At 40.6% G+C, this 19,968-nt stretch overlaps 1 protein-coding gene across 3 annotated transcripts in view; it reads right to left on the bottom strand.

Annotated features, from left to right (window-relative positions):
• The window catches only part of LOC148414385 (laminin subunit alpha-3), a 59,640-nt gene that overhangs the window by 30,430 nt on the left and 9,242 nt on the right, over positions 1-19,968 (bottom strand). Inside the window, exons 3-23 of one of the 3 annotated variants that reach the window (XM_088429665.1) lie at positions 16,205-16,322; positions 15,703-15,821; positions 15,451-15,621; positions 14,510-14,610; positions 13,139-13,254; positions 11,799-11,917; positions 11,384-11,474; positions 10,059-10,190; positions 8,883-8,936; positions 8,741-8,788; positions 8,384-8,518; positions 7,435-7,569; positions 6,288-6,422; positions 6,158-6,210; positions 5,176-5,275; positions 3,885-3,937; positions 3,169-3,274; positions 3,004-3,103; positions 2,765-2,921; positions 1,225-1,363; positions 718-860 (exon numbers count right to left, since the gene is read on the bottom strand). In XM_088429665.1, coding sequence (XP_088285791.1) covers positions 718-860; positions 1,225-1,363; positions 2,765-2,921; positions 3,004-3,103; positions 3,169-3,274; positions 3,885-3,937; positions 5,176-5,275; positions 6,158-6,210; positions 6,288-6,422; positions 7,435-7,569; positions 8,384-8,518; positions 8,741-8,788; positions 8,883-8,936; positions 10,059-10,190; positions 11,384-11,474; positions 11,799-11,917; positions 13,139-13,254; positions 14,510-14,610; positions 15,451-15,621; positions 15,703-15,821; positions 16,205-16,322 — 2,325 coding nt within the window. Of the gene's footprint in view, positions 1-717; positions 861-1,224; positions 1,364-2,764; positions 2,922-3,003; positions 3,104-3,168; positions 3,275-3,884; positions 3,938-5,175; positions 5,276-6,157; positions 6,211-6,287; positions 6,423-7,434; positions 7,570-8,383; positions 8,519-8,740; positions 8,789-8,879; positions 8,937-10,058; positions 10,191-11,383; positions 11,475-11,798; positions 11,918-13,138; positions 13,255-14,509; positions 14,611-15,450; positions 15,622-15,702; positions 15,822-16,204; positions 16,323-19,968 lie in introns of all 3 variants that reach the window. The other 2 variants (XM_088429667.1, XM_088429666.1) reach the window with 2 other exon arrangements.

The following is a 19,968-nucleotide window of genomic DNA, read 5'->3' as shown; positions in this document are numbered from 1 at the left end:
ATTTTAAAGTATCGGTACTCGCAGTGACCGCTGATACTAGTAGAAATGACAAATGACAAAATTTCCAACCATTTATGAAATGTTAAGAAAAAATGCTTTATTGGTCGTTTTGTTAATATTATGTGACATTATTATTATTAATAAAAGCAATGATAATGAGCAAAAGAGCATCATAATAAGCATATAATAATAATTATATTAGCAAAAAAGCAATGGTGTTTGTGATTGTAGTAATAGTCATTTTAGCTAATAATTAAAAAGTAAAAATATGTCTTTGGGACTGAATTACGTAATTACTAAACTTTATAAACAAAATCTAAAGATTATGATGTGAATGCAGCTTTAAAATGATACATTTAAGAAAATGTTTATTCATGATTTAGCTGCTTGAAGTAAATCGGTAATAATGATAAATGCATAGTTGAAATTGGTCATTTAATTGACAGTTTTGCAATATTTTAACTAGATATTTGACCGACCTACAGCTTAATAACACAACAAACATTAGAAGACTAATAATGGTTTTGAGAATGATCCTAATGTAAATACTTGGTGGACCAAACTAAAGAATGGAGCGGGCTGTTTGTTCGCTCTGCTTACTTTTGCTATGTTCAATTTTGTTTAGTATGTTTGCTTGCGCTTTTGGATCATAAGATCATCATTCACGGCTTCGCTTCAGAATGCTTTGGTCAACTTTTTTCCTTTTCCGCGACTCACAAGGAGAACCCCGGGCGCCCGGATGCGGATGATCCAATTCCCGGGCGTCAAGGCAAAGGGTTCGGCAAAGCCGTCTCCGGGCACGGTGAGGAACGCGGGTTGCCGACTGGCGGGGAAAAACACGTCCTTACTCTGCTCTGACGCTGCGGGTGCACAAATGCGACAGTTAATGAGACACTTATTTGATTAGATCATTAGTTGATTGGTTGTTAGATCATTAGTCATCATCAACTATATTCTTGTTTTAGTATTATTGTTTACTTATGTGCTGTTAATACTGATTGATTATCTGTCAAAGTAAGATGGCTGTACCAGAGATGACTCACGAATTTTGAAAATCGGCATTAAAAAATAGATATGGGCCTTGAATCGGAACTGAAACAGTTGTGTAAATCCAGCCTTAATGAACTTGGGAAAAAGTGGGTTCCAACTGAAAACAACTGAGAATTTTTGGATGACTAGAAACGCTTTTGCGAGGCAAGCTTCGTTCTCTGGAGGCCGACTCACCTGCGCTGTCTCTGTTGTTAGCTGCCATGACGCAACCACGCACACCGGCACCATTCGGGTTAGTGAATCGTAGCACCACGCGGAATAAATTGTGCCTGGCGCCCTTGGGCTCAACATGCACTATGACTCTGACTTCACTCTGCAGACAAAACAACTTCATGGGTGAGACATTGGAGGTGCTTTGGAGCAAGGGTCCCCAACCAACACTAGGGGCAGGTAAATCAACGCTTTACCATTAATGAGGTTATAGGCTTGCCCCCCCTCTTTTGAATGGACCATTCCCTCTTCCCAAAGATGGCTGTTTTTTACTCATTTACCTCAAAGTGAAATTTCGGCGCTCAAGTGACCGAAACTAATCCAAGAGAATCCGTCCAGTTTTCAAAATAAAATAGCTTTCGGACTCGGATAATACATAACACGGAAATACTTCCTTTCTATTCAGTCTACAAGAGAAATGAAGCGGCATTTGAAGGTTAGAATTTGTAAAACTGAAACGATAGAAAAATATATAGTACAATTATAACACAGCATTATTTACCATACAAACAAATAAACTTTTTTTACATTTACAACACTGAACAACACTAGAGTTGTCCAGCGGCTGTAAACACGGAAACTAGTGTGTTGTTCAGTTGACGTCGTCACTGCCCGGTGAGCCGGAGATGTCATGTGATTAAATCAGTCATTGTAACACAGCATGGAAATGACTGAAATTAGATAAATTACTCAAAAACGCCTGAAGAGGGAGGCAAAACAACAGAAACGCTAGCAAGAATTTGGATCAATAACTCATAAACACCTGAAGAGGGAGGCAAAACAAACACAAACACTAGTCAACGATTACAAGCCGTGACAAGTTCATTATTTCAGGTGCGGCCCGGTACCATTTCATCCATGGACCGGTACCGGGCTGCGGACTGGCAGTTGGGGACCTCTGCTTTGGAGGGAGCTCAAAATTCAGGAGCGCCAAGTTGCGCAGTCACAAGGGCGTTAATTGATGCAAGCCAAGGCGGGAGAAGAAGAGGCTGCCGAACGACGGTCGCCACTTACGCTCACAGCACGGCCGCGAGCCGCCTTCTTCCGCCACCGTGACCCTTGCACTTAATCGCTCGGCCCTCCCCTTGTGTCGCAGGGTGGCGTAGCGCATTACAATATGGAAAGTAGCAGGAAAGCCAAGGGGAAGGGTGAGGATCACCTCAGGCTGAAAAGAAACAGGCCTCAAGAAATTGCTGCGGAAGAACTATTCCATTCAAAAGTTTAGAGACAGTCAGAATAAGGTCACCAGTGAGATTTATCCTCAGAATTCAGCAAAAAAATTCCAGACTAAAAATGCAAGATATAAAAATGCAAGATACTGAGAAGGTTCAGGGGAAAGTAGCAAATAAGAAGCAGCATATAGAGTAAGAGCTGGAGTGAAAAGAATAGTGCAAGATGAGGAAGAGGTTTACAACGCAGAAGCTCAGCTTGCAAACGTCACATGACCAATTCATTGTATCAATAGTTAACATCAACAGTATTAGTAAAATTATCGCATGCTCACCTGTGCAGAGGACAACTGAGCATAACCTCTCCAGCTGAACTCTGGGAACTCTTGGGGGTCGTAGCCGAAACGCACCGGCCTGAAGTCCGGTGCGGTGCCGTCCTCCGCCTCAAATTTGAACTGATGCAAGGTGGGGAAATAATAGCTCGGCGCAGGCCTGAGAGGGAGCGCCATTCATTGAAATAAAAATCACGGCCAACATTCTCGACGTGCATTGAAATATTTGCCAAAAGTCTCACTCTGTGCATTTGAGGCCAACTACGTTACTACGGCAACGGCATTGGCCGGACGCCGTGTCACAAGTCGCGCTGATGGCGCCCCCTACATCGCACTCGCAACCTGCAAGGGATTAAACATCGCAATTATTTTTCATCGAGAATCATTAGTTTCCATGAATGAGTCACCTTGGCAGCCAAAATAATTCTTTTTCTGCAACAGGAAGAAGCCGTCGTTGCAGGAGTCGCACGTGCGCCCGCCTACGCGGGGCTTGCAGTGGCACTGCCCACTTCTCTGCACAGATTCAGAAAAATGCATTTTTACTTGTACGGTACATTTTAGAGACGAAGGCTTTTGACTTTTTTCAAGCCAAAATGTAAAAGCAAAAGAAGTGCAAATTACACCAACAGAAAGTAAGCAATCAAAAAACATAATCGCAAAGAAAAAAAACACCTTACAAGAGAGAAACATACAAGAAAAAAATGAAGCACACAATAAAAAAGAGCAAGCAAGAAAAACGATGCAAACAATAAAAAACAAAAAAAATATAGCGTGCAAAGAAAAAGAAACACCTTACCAGAGAGAAGCATACAAGGAAAAAGGAATACACAAAAAAAGAGCGAGCAAGAAAAACGATGCAAACAATAAAAAACAAAAAAAATACAGCGTGCAAGAAAGAAAAAAACAGATGAAAAGAAAGCTTTCCTGTTTGAAGAATTTAAAAAAAAGTATCTAATTCTTGAAAATAATCATTAAATAATTTGATAATCGATGAGTTGTCGATGAATGGTTGCAACTCTTCATGTAGCCGTTTGCGCTCGGCTTCTTTAACAATTGAGTGCTTGATCAAAAAGATTTAAAAATCATAATTTAGAGAACATAATACAGCGTAAATTGTGACTACCTGCTCACATTCTCCAACACCACTCAGCGTCCCTTTGACATCACACCTGCAAACTGGAATGAAAACGACAAAAAAAGTGGAAGGTTATGAGCTGAATAGTCTCTGATTGCAAGATAGTCACTTTTATGGGTGAAGAGCAAAAGCACAAAAGCTCATTGAGAGCTTTAAAGTCAACTGAGTGAAATCAAAACATCCCCATAAATGTCCAGCCTCAAGCAACCAGAAGCATTCTTCAGATATTAGAAAAAAAAAAAGAAAAAAGTTACTCCGCTTCATTGTAGAGGTCACATTCTTGCTACAGAGTGAAACTGCAACAAGGGTAACAAGGGGAAAAGTATACAAGCAAAGCATGAGGCCTTTTGCTTTCTTTTTCAAAAGCTCTACTATTTGAGCTACTATTTTAGACTATTTTAACAACGGGGTGCAACATGGTTTCAATTCTCTCATGGCCCTCTTAGGTCATTTAAATCTCCTGCTTTGTTTGCTTGCAAGAAACAGCGATAATATCACTGGGTCATTTTGACCCGGGGTATATTTACTTCCACAAACAAAATGTGTAAAATCCAATATTCAAATTTAACCAGTATTTGTGTTCATTTCTCAGAAAGATTTTCCCCACCCACAGAAACGGTAATAATATTCCTGGGTCGTTTTGACCCGGGGTCATGTGTAATTATATAAACATTTAAGAAACTTGTTTTGTGTATAGTAAATCTGACTAACAAATCTAGTGATTCCCTTTGTTTCCCTCTAAGAAACAATACAAGCAATACAATTTGTGGGTCATTTTGACCCAGGGCCATGTGTAATTATCCAAACATTTCAGAAACTTTAAGCGTGTAACCCACTTAGCAAACAAATTTTGTGATTCTGCCTCCCCTAGGGGACAGCAATAATATTCCTGGGTCATTTAGACCCAGGGATTCCCTTGCAAAAAAGTATACAAAAGCCATTTTAATTCATATGTTGATTATACACAAGCCAAGCAGAACTCATGTACTGAAAAACTATTTTCAAAATTTTGTTTAAATCTCGAATGTGTCAATTTGACCCACAACATAACAGGAGGGTTAAATCCAAAGAATTGAGCTGGAGAAAATGAGACCTTCTGCTGAATACAGAGATGAAAACAAACAAAAAAAAAACACCATTGTGTGGAGGTAAGAACGCCCTCCAAGAAGAGTTTGAAACTGAGTCTTTCTTGATCCTTGGAACATTTTCCAAAATCAAGGCACAGACACGGGATAAAGATACCTGGGAGCTGTGAGTGCACGTCTCCTTTAAAATTTACCTTCACAGCCATATGCGTTTTCAGCTGCCAGGTTCCAGTGAAGAGGCTTACACCTGTCACACAAAGCGCCCTCTGTGTTGGCTCGACAACGGCAGGAGCCCTAGAACAACAGAGGAAGCGTCCAACCACCAAAGGCTTGTTTTTTTTGCAATCGTAATCATGCGTATACACTCGAGCTAATTTTTGCCCTGAGGGAGATCCGACAGTTTGTCTTTCTTTCGCACAATAGAAATCGTGAACCTGAACTTGGCAAAGGACGGCTTCAAGTTCTTGTTTTGTTTCAGGACAGGAAGTCTCTTTTCCTTCATTTTGATTGCGCGAAGATTTCAAGGAGGAAAAGGGCATTTCCTCGTGCAATCAATTGGCTGGATGCAATTTTGGGAACACAGCTGCTTTATCAGTTACCAAAACGACATCCAGAGCCTTCAAAGAACTGTTTACCTTAACATACTTCCTAGCTAGAACTACTTTCTGCTTCCGTGTCAAAGAATCATGGGAAGTGAAGTCAGAACATAGTGAGCTGAGCTTTCTGGCGGCGTGTTCCCACTGTCGAGTTTCAGTTTTATGAACAAAGCTTTTAGTTACAAGGTCGAACATCAAAAATAACATTTCTATGAACCAAACAGCAATGACTAGTCCATGAGCACATTTCAGAAGTGGTGTAGAAACATTTTCTAATTCATTTAAGAAACCAAAACCAGAACCGCCGGATCCAACTCAAGTTGCAGGGGACACAAATTTTACGACACTTGGTTGAAGCATGCTGAATTAATTGACTTGCTGTTGAACTGTCATCCTAGATAGCGTTTAGCAAGTATTAACACAACCACCGGTCACCATATTGACTCGAAATGATATCTTTTATTAATACTTCCTGGTGTGATTTTGAAAATCCGTCAACCACTTGTTTTTTTAACAGCATTGCTGGAGCACTCGCGTCGGCATTTTAGCATATTAAAATCATGTGTAGTTCTGTGCATACCGTTTGAGCTTCCATGCTCTCTGTTCCGTTAGGATGACATTGACTGATGGAGGCTGGAGGCACAAAGTGATAAGTGAATAAAAAATACACTTTTAAATCATTTTTTATTGTGTGTGTGTACGTGCGTCACCTAAGCACGCGGGGAATCGGAATCCAGAAGCACAGTGGTCACACTGCTGGCCGACCACGCCGGGCAGACACAGACACTGACCCGATAGAGGGTTGCACGGGGTGCCGTACGAGCCTTCCGGGGAACACTGGCAGGCTGGACGAATGGAGCGTGCAAAAGGTCAGACATGTTCACATGTACATTCCCAACACTTGTCTTTTCTGGGACAAGTTGAATTCCTTATAAGGAAAACGGGAGATGACATGTCACTCAAAGTACAGTATATGAATTTAAACAGATTTGATAGAGGGCGTTCGCTGCATGGGACATCGTGGGAGACGCGTTGGGACGTGTGCTCGTAGAGGATGCCATAAAAAGACGCATGAGAAGAGTCAGTTGAGAACAGCCGGCTATTACAGTTTTAAAATTAACCAATGGGCCAAAATAAACAGAAACTCAGTTTGCACTTTTTATGGTGAATTTGCAAAATAATGAATTTGACGACATATTCCGCATGTTATCATGCGGAAGTTATGTTAAGCGCATGCTATCATTTTTTTTTCAAGGATTTTCTGCAGAAGGAATGATTTTAACTTTAATTTGCTTCTTGCCATTCCTGCTCATGATAAAGCTGATTGCAGCTAGACCCAAGGTTGTCTTGGAGACAAGGACGGCCATTGTTTGAGCTCCGTGTGGCCTTGAGGTGCTTTTGTTGTTTCAGTTGAAAACACTCTGGTCCTCCTACAATGCACATTTTTCATACACTATATCTTGTCACTTAGTGCTGTAAAATGAATTAATTGGAAAACAAACTCTTAATCATAGTGGGTTTTTTTTTTTTTTGCAAAGCCTCTCCTAGGAAAGAGAAAACATTTTGCGCCCCTAAACTCACCACGGTGACAATATATGAGATTATTTATAAAATTGGTATAAGCATACCTCAAATGAACATTGAAAGAAAAACAATGTATAAATCAAGTTTCAATGAATGTTAACTTTACTTTTTCCAGGGTTTCCAGTTCTGAAGGTTACAGGTTAGTCCAAAACAGAAAAAAAAAAAAAAAACTAAGGTGCATCAAAGTGCCTGAATTAAAAAAAAAAAAAAAGGTTCATACACTCAATACGCTCCCCTATTATTTGAGAAGGACTGCGTTGTGACGCAACTCACCGGCACATTCGGGGTACCCGTAGTAGCCTGGTGCACACTGCTCACAGCTTTGGCCTCCATAGTTGGGGAGACAAACACACTGACCGCTCGCACTGCACACATTTTCTGCCACGCCGGCGCCATCACAACGACATGCTCCAGATGGCGAAAGAAACACAGAAGTAAATGTTACAACAATTGCACTGAACAAAACAAATGGCTCGTTTCAGATCATTTTCAGTGCTTACTAGTTAAAGAAGCTCAAAAACTCAAGCCAACGAATGTAGATTCTATATTTATGAATCTAATGTCAAATATATTTTATATTTTATTATTTATTTTTTATAAAGATTTATCTGTAGCTGCTCCCTTTCTTAGTCCTGGGTTCATAAAGCAAAATGCATACTGTATACAATCTCGCCGACCAAAACGTCCTGTGAACAGAAAATGACATAACACGCACTCAGGTAAAACCCAATCACGGCTCACCTGTTTTGGAGATTTGGTCATGTGATGTTAGCAAGCTGATTGGTTCGTAACCTGATTGGTTGTTACGTGAGCTCTGATAATGTGGTCGTTTTCAGTCTTCAGCAACGTGTTTTTAAAAGTATTAATCGTATGTAAAAACTAATTTATCAAATGAAAACAAACTTTTTTACTGCTGAATACAGACAAGTATGTTTCGTATTAAATGAGATTCTCCACAGTGAACTTAGCGATTACAGATATATCGTCCAAAATATAGGCCAGCCGGTGTCTTATCAACATTTTTGGTGTCATTCGGTTACGTTGTAACTTATTGTTGCTTTAATGCATATCACGTGACCTTGATAGTGTCAACACGACAGGGAGTTCTTCTGGCCGGAGATCACAAGGACATGACTCACATTTTAAAACATTTCTAAATTCATAATCGCAAGCAGTGATAAGATAATGTTAGTGACAGTTCAGGTGTGTATGCGTGTCACACCGTGGCACTTTGGGAAGGAGTGGAAGCCGGGTCCGCAACGGTCGCATTGCTGGCCGTCCACAGCGAGACGACAAAGGCAGCGTCCCGACGCGTCACACACCTCGTGCTGTGTCCCTCTGTGGTCACACGCGCACCCTGCGTGAGCACACACACGGGGTCTAATAAATACTGTGACTCGCAACTGACATTTGACCCTGAACGCAAGTTCTTCTCGGGAAATACCGTACTTATTTAGTTGCACTTACCCCTCGCTTGCTGACAGTTTTCCAGAAAATGAACTTTGAAACTATATTATTAAAAATGTAATGTGGTAAGCAAAAAGTGATACCCAGATTGTATGTTGCATTTCATACTCACGTTGACAACCGATTGAGCCGAAATACCCCACAGGGCAGCCAGCCGGCACTTAAAAAAGTCAAAGGAATTACATTAGTTCGAATTTTATTAGTACCGCTGAATTTTTAATACAATTACTGATGTACCGAAGCCATATAGCTACCTATAATGGGTCCTGCAGGGGATTGGGTGGTTGTCTGGTACTCAGGATATCCTGATGAAAATTACACATAAAAGAGAATACAATGAATACATTTTAATCCAGTGGGGAAAAAAGTCGTCTCAATGCAGTTTGATCATTTAAAGTTTGTTGTCACGTTTCGCATATCAAAGTAAAATGTGCGATGGAAATATGTTAGGACACAAGGACAACATCTGGCAATAATTTAAAAGAGGACGTTGGCATTAGCAATTTTGCAAAAACGTGAATGATTTAAATGACAGCAGTTAATCCCAGGATTACATTTGATGTAGAGGCTTGTGTATAATTTTTTTCTGTAATTTTCTGCAGGAAAAAGTTTTGTTTTTGTAAAACTAATACTTTCAAAAACAGCGTTTGCCACTTGCTGTCAACTGAAAATGACATCACATGTGATAAAGCCTCACGTAATGACCAATCACAGCTCAGCTCGTGACTGTCACATGACCAACAAACCGGGGGAGTCATTTTAAAGTGATCAATTGTACATGAAAAATAATTGTCAAAATTAGAGACACATTATGAACTTCTTACTGTTAAACATGGCGAAATAAGTGCACTTTCCCTTTAAGATGCCCTTAAAATGATTTAAATTTCTATTTCAACGCCTTAAAGTAAAAAAGTCAACAATCAGAATTTAAAAAAGACAATCCAAGTCCCAAAAAAGATCAAAATACTGCAAAAGGGGTAAGTAAACACATAAAGCATTAAAAAACTAACATAACACCAAAGAAATTTGCTTATTTTCAAAATGATCACCCATGCATTTCCATTCCCAAGTTGCCAAGTTGAAAAAAAAAAAAAAAGACTGTATCTAAAGCAAAAGTCAAAGTCAACCCTGAAAAAAAAAAAACCTCAGAGATTATCTTTCCGCTTTGGCAGACTTTAAGGAGGTGATAAGATGAGGAAATGCTACTTGTGTGTCAAATACAGTCGCCTCCGTTTAAAAACTGTTCGGGCACGCAGAGTGAGACATAAGGCCAAAACGTTGACATAATGCATGTATTAAACTTTTTCTTCTGTCACCTCGAGGCAAAGACTTGACAGGCAAAACAAAAGGTTGACATGAAACAGAAGTGGGCTCAGGTTGTCGCTCATTCACTGACTTCCAGCATTCATTTGCATCCAAAATGAACTTACGGGTGCATCGAGGGTAGGAATGGCGCCCGTCTGCGCAGCGCTGGCATTTTTCTCCTGCAAATTGCGCTTTGCAGACGCACCTCCCGGAACCCATTTCACAGCCGGCTGAGGTTCGCGTGTCGCACTTGCAGGCTGCACGCGCACACACAAATCCAACAACCAAATTAAAAAAAGAAAAAAATAACATAAAAATGGAACACGATTCAAGATAACAATTCATGCAACACATTGCTAATGTCCGGGGTCCGCGAACCCGACTTGGGACCGCTGCAAATAAGGGATTCAAGCTAACCACGCCTATGTCGAATGTTTGTTCCATTGAAAACGAATAGGGACATTTTTGAATGTAAAATATTAAATTTTGACACTACTATAAGTATTAGTACCACAAATGTTTTTGGGATTGCATGGTAGGCCTCGGTCAGTGATTTCCCAGCCCTGACTGAATTTAAATCCTCTACTGTGTAGAGGCTATTCCTACGAGGAGGAGCAGACGTGAAGAGAAGAGAAATGTCAACAAGAAAAGGGCCCACTTGAGAGCAATGATGTATCATTCTAAATATAACTAGTTGACGTTGTATGCGCTCCCGTTTAGTTTTTCATGCGAGAAAGACGGCGAGTCCAGCAAGACGGAAAGCGCCACTGTTAGTCCTGCTTTAAATCCCCCTCCGCACACACACCTGCTGTGAAGCATCAGTCGAAGCATGCTCCCATTGTTCTTTTATCCAATCAGCTCCCTGCCTGCCCTCGCACATTGCCACCTGTCGCCCCATTTGTTCTGCATTTCTCATTGTGTTCAGAGACAACTGGACAAGTTCAAGTTCGGACGGAGAATATCAGTGGTTTAAGAGATACTAAGAAAGGCCTAAAGCTCTTTGACAAGCGGTTTTGGTGCCGTGTCGAAAAAAATATAGTACACATGTTATTCGGGGGCTAAGTTTTAGGTGTTTCGATTTTAATGTAAGGGGAAGACGAGCATGAAACGTGCCAAGAGGAAGACGAAGAAGAACAGGAAGTTAAGAGCTTGTAGCAGCTAACAGGCAGCTCCACTCACAATGGTACTCATGGAACATTGTTTAAAAAAAAAAAATAAATAAATATATATATATATATATATATATATATATATATATACATATATATTTCACAAATGCTAACCAAATTCGGTCAAATATAATAATACCGAATAATATAATATGAATATAAATATATATTTATAAATATAAATAATATAAATGATGTAACATGCAATATACAAAAAAAACCAATTGTATATTTGTTGGAAAAAAAAGTTTTCTGGTTACTTCGAGAAAATGTTGACTCACGTATGCATCCAGTGGGAGACTCGGGGGCCACTCCATAAGGTCTAAAGTAGCCTTCGATGCATCTTTCGCAGTTCACTCCAGCAGTGTTGTGCTAAAAAAAATAATATTCACTCATATTAAATATTAACCCCCATAATAGGTGATTCATTTTTGGAAGAATCATCATGAAGACAATGATTATTGTTTCGATCTCATTAAGTTTAGCATGTGTAGCTGCTAATAGCTAACGTGTAAAGTATATGCTGTACTTTGTATGTTTGAATACAGTGGGGATTTTTGTCACTGAGCACCGCAAGTGGAATCACCTGAGGTCATACTGTCTACTGTATACACTTCCTCCCCGACTAAACACGCACACTGACGAATTGCACGCACACACATAGGAATCAGTTGAGACTTGACGGCGGCTTGCTACCCGGCAGTCGATGCACACGCCTCCTCCGTTGCGGCCACCGGAGATGTCGAAACTTGCTCCCCTGGCTTCTACCTCCGGGTCGTAATAACAGTCCGCGGCATGAGCAAAGCATTGGCAAGCTGAAGAGGAAACCCCCGACGCACATATACACATTCAATTAAACTACATGCGCCAGGAAATCAAATCAGCTCACATAAAGAGTGAAAACGTTATTATGAAAAACAATCAAATCCAAAAGAAGCATATCGCAATATGTTTCAATCAAACATATGGTAGTGACAAGCATGTGTAATTCACCAAATATTACACGATAAATCCAATGTATACTTATAAAAAATTAGAACACACACACACACATATATTATATATATATATATATATATATATATATATATATATATATATATATATATATATATATATATATATATATATATATGTGTGTTCTCATATCTTTATTTCTTCTTCACTTCTTTTTTTTCCTTGATTTTAAATTACATTACAAAAAAGGATGACTGTCAAACTGAATAGAAAATAAAAGGCGCAAATAAACTAAAATTAATTAAATAATATCATAAAACACACATTTCATATTAAATATATATATATATATATGTATATATATATATATATATATATATATATATATATATATATGAACAAATATTATAATAATATACATATAATATATTATATTTATCATATAGAATATGATGCTTCACGGTTTTTCACTTATCGCGAGGGGTTCTTTCCCCATTACCGGTTTCAGTGCCAAAAATGATCGGAAAAGGCAACCCAGAGCCGATTTTGAGCATTTTCACTCATGTTTTAATGATGACAGAAAATCGTGTGCTATCTCGTTGCAAACATGGGTGCCATCATATGAAAAATTTCCATTCCTTCCTTAAAATTACATGCATGTAATGTATGTGTAGTATGTACGGCTTTCCCCAATGTGAGCAACGCTGCCATCCAATGGTCACAGTTCATCACTACAATGCTCAATTGGCTTCATAGTCAAATAAACAATTCCAAGGTGTCCAGGGCGTCAAAAACAAGGGATTACAGTACTTCTTTGATAACAAATACTACTACCCTTATAAGCACCTCACAAATTATACATAAGCGCATTTAGCACGCACAGTCATTAACTTAAAAAATCAGCACGTGTGTACCCCTCTTTAGTAGTTTGTACTCCTCCGCAGACATCCCATATGAGGAATGCCCTCCCCGCTCTCAATGAGGTGCTGAGTGATACCATATCGGGGCATCCACAACAGCAGCAAGTGGACACTTCACTCCTCAGCACAATGCAGTCAGGCGGCATGTCGAGCACTTACGCTGACACTCGTTGGGGCTGTCGACAGTGGCGGCGCGCCACGGCTTCTGGCTGAAACCCGGACAGCAGCGCTCGCATGACTCGCCGCAGGTGTTGTGGCGGCACTCGCACTGGAGCCTGATGACAGAACACGCGGGGCGACGCAGGAGTCAAATATGATCAGTATATCTCGTGCGCTGAGATTTCTTTGTTGGCAATGGCAACAGAGGACGCGTGAGAAGGTTTGTGACACGACAGTAAAAGATGCAATCAAACATGGTGGAACTTCAAGAAGATAAACATTAGCATATCAAAATAATGTATGGACACGAAGGCTTTTATTTTGAAGTCGTTCAAAGTAAAATGTCGCGACAATGGCGAATTCAGTTGCCAATTCAGGGTGCTAAAACGCCCCATTTACGCTGATATTTTTTTGGCGCCTGTTGACAGCATTTAGCGCAACCTCTAGCACAAATTAGCTGCTAGCTACCAGCGTGCAAGTGCACTATATCGTCTGGCGAGGTGTATATATATATATATATATATATATATATATATATATATATATATATATATATATACACACACACGCAAATTTCTCACTTTGTTAGCCAGACAGTTGCCATCCGTACTGATCACTTTTGAACAAATCCGGCAGACTCAAACCTGCGTTATGTTGTTCAGACCTCACTTCATCTCCATCACTTTTGTGGGGGGTTGTCTAAAATATCCGTTTATTTTGAACAAAAATCAAAACAATGATAACATTTAGTCATTTTGAATTTGGTTTATACAGCAATCCGTCCTTTTTGGCGGCGAACGGGAACTAAAAACCCGTCATGAAAAGTGAAAAATTTATGCCAGCTATGAGGTGACAATCCTTTGAAGAAAAAAAATTTCTGTGATGCACTGAGGGCGCGAAATAGAGGGGGATCACTGTATATGTTTTTCACCAAGCAAAAACTATAAGTTTATTTCATTTAATTAATAACCATATACAGGATTCTCTAATGACTTTTAAATAACATTAAATGAAAAAGGATGATAAAATATTTGCTTTATTATTTGATTTAATTTTTCAAACGAGTTATTGGAATTACACGGCAAATATTTGACTTTCTATACCTCACTTGTGCAACCTAGAGCTCTACTAATGTTTCTGTGTGACTTTTTAGAAACACATTGACATTACACGCTGTCTTATCCCCGCAGCCAACAATTGCGCCTTTCACCATTGCGATGTCCAGAAACGAGCATATGAGGTCAGAGCAAAGCATAAAGAATGTCTTTCAAAAATGCTGGTTAATGAATAAACGCAGTATATAACAAAGGAAGTTAACCTTTGACAAGCTCGGGAGAAGTGCGGACATTTTTTTTTTGAAGGATGACTTACTTGTTTGGGTTTTCTGGGTTGCGAGCGGGCCCGCACGCCTGAGCGTGGCCGTGACACACGCAGCGCCCGCCGATGCTGATGTCTTTGATACTGTAGTAGTACTGGAAAAAAAAAATCCAAATGAATCATTTGGTCTGGTTGCTTGGCAGCAGGAGTCAATCAAAACTGGAGTGCCAAATCGAATTTTATGGCTTGAGTCATTGCATTGTGATAAAAATCATTTGCAGCTCAACATGTGGCAAAATTCAAGTCACTGTTTTTTTTTTTTAATTCATATGGTAGTAAATGAGTTAACTAATTCCAGTAAAAAGGATAACGACGTTTATTTCAGGCACTGGCACTTAACCCCTAAAGCGCCAGCCGATTTCAAGCATTTTGATGCATCTTTCAAGGCCGATAGAATATTGTATTATTTGTCTATGTATGCGTAGGAAAGATTGTGTTCCATTTTTTACCCAGAAAAAAAAGTAAGATTATACATTATTTCGTTCTTTAGTAATCAATGTTTGAAAAATGTGGACAAAATGAGAAAATGACCTTTTTGTGAAAAGACATGTTTTCTGCACAACAGTTATTTTAACACTAATAATTTTTTAGTAGCATCTGAAACGTCTCGACATCTGAAACAACGATTAAACATGAACAAAAGAGTGAAAATGTGTTTTTGGCGGCAAAATAAAAGTTTGCGTACGCTAATGATTACATTACAACAGTGCTCGATTGGCTTAAAATTAAGAGGGGTGCTGGCCACGAATGTCATCTATCCATTCAAAAACCAAAAATAGTTCAAGAGAATTCTTGACTCATTATGAATCATAGTAAATAAGAATCTTGACTCTTCTGTGAAGTGACTTATTGCCAGGCGCATACGCATAAGCGAGCATTTTTTTGTTCATAATAAATGGCTAATAAATATTTAAATATTTCCGTTGGGGCCTCACCCTGCGTGTGACGGTGGGGTCTCTCTGTGCCTTGGAGATGAGGTGACCCAGCAGCGTGTTGGTGCGGAGGAATTGCAGGCGCACGTTGGTGGCCCTGGTGAAGTCCTGCAGCAGCGGCGAACGGGTGAAATCTCTGGAGCCGGGCCGACCGTTGATCAAGGACACCACGATCTGGACATCACAGAACCTGTTTTTATTTTTCGGCACTTTGGGACAAAAGAAAGAAAAAAAAAATGGTGACATGATGGTTACCTCGCCGTTCTCCAGAGGGACGATTCTAGAATAATCCGTGGCGCAGAGCTGATCGTCATCGTTAACGAGTCGAGCATCGGGATGCTTTCCGAATCTTTCGATGCACTCCCGCTTTGAATCTGCATGCAAATAAACAATGTTTGCGCATAGAATTTTATTAATTGATTTCAAAACAATACAATGGATGCAAAGAAAATCATGTATACTCAGTGTTACCTCGTTTTTTGCGGTTGATGGGGACCGAAATTTATGTAAAGTATTTATACTTTACATATTTGATACAAGGATGACTGCAGTACATATTCTTACTTAAATATTCCTAAACCTTATAGAGTAACTGTGCTGTTATCCCTTCCATCCCCTTGGTCGTGTTCAGGGGACAGATTTGCCTTTGGAATAGCGACCCTCGGACTTCGACCTAGAGTTGAGCCCGCATTAAACCAAACATGATAAGAGGGAAGCAGAGTTTACACTCAAAATTCCAATTCATTTGAGAACTTACGTGCAAAATACTGCCAGGGAGTGAAGGTCTTCCCGTTGTCCACGGAGCGTTCCAGCACCCACAGATCGGGTCGAGGGGAATTAGCAAACTTTACGATGATGTAGGCCACGTGAAAAAGCTGAAATTTAAAAAACAGAAACAACGTAAATGATTCAAATGAAAGGGATACAAAACATATTTCGCCATATTCCATCGGTAAAATCAAATGTCTTATTTTGATCAAACGCGAGAGATAAACAACTTTCGCTGAGGATTACGGAATTCTGAATAATGACTTTCTTACTACGCTTTCTGACTTTCTCTTTGCAATTCGCACAAGTCAACGTGAGCGCAAACAAACAACCGTCAAAAGTGTCTTTGAGGAGCCGATCAATGCGTCAGAAGGGCCACCAAGTTCGTGAAAAGACCTCAAGCGGAGCCCGCATGATGTTCTCTCTGAAGCCTATCTCCGTCGCTCATCAAAAGCAAACGAGGGCGGAACATTACGTCTGATTGTTTCTGGCGAAGCGCCGATTTCCATTTTGTCTGCCACGCGGCCTCGGCAATCGGGTGACATCAGCTTGATGGAGCGCGTCGCAATGGAAAGGTAATTGATGCCGGTCAAGGCTCTCTTTGTTATAGTTTGCCACGGATTGTGTGTATCTTGGACCCGTGGCGAAAAGCCTCACCTACACTTGACCGCCAGCTGGAGGATTGAAGAAGATGTTGGACGTCAACACTTGGAAATGATCCTAAGGCAATATTTAACGTGTCAATAATAAGGGCGCCATGGGGCGGCGCTTTCCGAATTCTTTGGGTCGGGGTTGAAGTGATTGATGAAAAGCAAAGCCAGAATATGGCGCGCTCCTCTATTCCGAGACATTCGTATAGAATATCTCCCTTGATGCGTCCAAGGCAGGCCCGCACTCGTCAAGCTTCAGTCAGTGCTTTGATGAAAGAGCCGGCAGGCAAGTTTTTGTTTCTCTTTCCTGGAGATATATGCGGTTTTTCCACAAGCTTGTGTAGTATTTTGACCAGTTTTGGGCAGATTAACGTGATTAAAACATGTAAAATTTCAAAATGCAACCATTTTGACATTTCTATGTGATTGCAGATGGTTGTGCGAGATTTGGTGGACATACATAATTATTGTCCAAATTTTGGACCGTATAAAAGGATTATGATGACAATTTTTTAGATGCATTTTAATAGGATTTATTACTTGATTTTCCTGCAAATTAATCAACATTCCGTTGAGCGTCAATCAGCAAACAGAAAATTCTTTGTTGTGTTTCACCTCAAGACAGTAGGTGGCGGTAGAGAGCACTCCACAGGCTACAAACACAGACCATAGCATTTTTCTAGCTTTTGTGCTAACCAACATATGTATGGATTGAACTGATGCCGCTGAACAATTTGAGTGTCATTCACGTCTTTAGAAGCATTGACCAAATTAGGGGAAAAAATGTGACGCGTATAGTTTGCAAAGTGTGTGCACAGGGGTTAGATGTGAACCAATTCAAGTTCCGTAGTCAAACTAATTTAGTATCTACTTGAAAGAAAACACACACACCCTTTTTCAAATGATGGGAACTACGTTCAGGCATCTTTAGATTAACATTCATCGGAGGTCCGATCCAACCTTATTTGGCGTACTCATTAATTGACAAGGTTCACGTCTCCGTAGTTTTCCCCATATCAGACCTGCTTGGAACAACATGTGGGCCTTGGGTCTGCTAGAGGCGTGTGTTTAGACTGCCCGAGCAGAGTTACAGGGACAGAAATGAAAGCAGCCCATGTCACATCAGGGTTGGCCTTATCCTAAAAGATTCCTCTCAAAGTCACCGCCATCAACAACACGGCCGCATTTAGCCCATTTAAGAGTTTTTATGCGAGCTGGGACGCACCGGTTGCTCGGCGCGCTAATGTAGCAGAGTGTAAACAGAACCGCGTTCATTAAAAGACGCCGTTGAGATGCCGGGGCCCGACTTGCAGTTAACATCTTAATCCGTTGTGTATCTATCACACGGGGGAGAAGATTTTCACCGCTGTGAGTTACGGCTAGTGACAGGTTCCTGAACGCGGCGGCACGCTCGGCTTCACGGGGCGGGAATGTGGCGCTATGTCCGGAATGTGAGATGGACCCACATGCCAGCCGGCACGTCTCTGACCACCCCGCCCCCCCCAACGAGCCATTCCTCGCCATCCTCCGCCCTCTCCCCCCCCTCCCGCTGCTGCCTCCTCAACTTCCTGGCAGTTCTTTTATTGATGGCGGTGGGTAGCTCCCCTGCAAAGCTTTAGTTCTATTTTCAGCTGCGGTGTTTGTCTGCGCTCCTCTGTTGGCCCATCCGGTTGCATGAGCGGAGGTTTTCTCTGATTAGTATGGGGGGCGCACCCAACGCCAGGCTGCTCGCCGGATGTTGATTAACTCATTCGCTGCCGTTGACGGCTATGGACGTCAAAGTTGCGATTTCGATGGGCTGGCTCATTCACTGCTGTTGAGAGTAAGAAATGCTTTCTTACTGAGCTGCTAGTGAATGAGGATGAAGATCAAATTTGTGAGCGCACTTGAAACTTGGAATCGATTGACAATACAGATCCAATGTACGTCTAGTGTTCTATATTGTGGTTCGTCGCTTGATTTCTCTATTTCTATCAGGAAAATGACTGCTATATTGTGGAAATCAGCATGTTTTTTTTCTAAAATGCAGTCTTTGCAATTTGAAAACTGAATTATACAATTCACGATGATCAAATTTGATTAATTGTTCAGTCATAGTTGAACCCTTTTGCAGAATTTCGATGCGTTTTGTGTCATTTTCGTCCACATCTCTCATTTTTTTATCCAAAGGGTGGCACACTCCTGGTCATGTGATAATTAAGTGGTCGTGCCATGTTGAACTTTGACATGTTGTCACCATCCGGGTGAAATTTCAGCTCCCTTCTGTCTTCTTTCAATGCTTTCCCTCCGATGTGAAATGCGTTTGATGCAATGATCACATTTTTGGACAAAATACTGCACAAATCTTGCAAGACATGGCTGGTGGGTACGAAATATGGAACGCTCCAATATCCATTATGCTGACTACTTATTTGCCTGTGTTCTGTGGTTCTCATCACACATTTCCGTCAGCGTAACTCGGTGAACACAGCACATTCAAAGCTAGAATGGACCTCCCCCAAGGCCAAACAATTCTGAGCATGTCTGTTTGATTTATTTTAGCCTTGTAGCTACAGTCCTATGTACTTGATCTGTGAGATCAATGCTTGAAACTGACGAATGGATTTTCAGAGCCAAATGTTACACCCCCCCCCACCTAAATTCACAGGAAATGATCTGATAACTGGCACGTTCAAGCTTGATGTAGGTAATAAAACAATAATGATTCTGCAATGACTCTATTTGTGGTATCTTGTAAGATTATAGCACTAAGCAAAAGCCCTATCATATTCACTGATGTCATTTCATATTATTGCTCTCCTGTGTTGTAGTAACCAGCGTGATATTCCTGGATTTATTTCCAGTATTTCTTGGTGACGGCTTCTCTCAGCATTCATACGTCATTTAAAAGGGACTTTCTATCGCTATTCCTAGAAGCACTTTTGATCAATTGCCACCACGCATTTGCCCACTAACAGCTGGCCCAATGCTTCTACGTTTGTGCACTCATGTATCTGATGCATCATTTAGATCCCCGGAATATATTTTGGAGTATAAAGGTGCCTTTCTTTTTCCTAGATGATTGAATTGCTGTCAAGTGTTAATTTGGGGGTCAAAAACCTAC

Source organism: Hippichthys cyanospilos, chromosome 12 (genome assembly GCF_059441005.1).
Source record: "Hippichthys cyanospilos isolate Australia breed blue-spotted pipefish chromosome 12, RoL_Hcya_1.0, whole genome shotgun sequence".
NCBI lineage: Eukaryota > Metazoa > Chordata > Actinopteri > Syngnathiformes > Syngnathidae > Hippichthys > Hippichthys cyanospilos.
The sequence above is the reverse complement of the archived record's forward strand: the minus strand, read 5'-3'. Positions and strand labels throughout refer to the sequence as shown.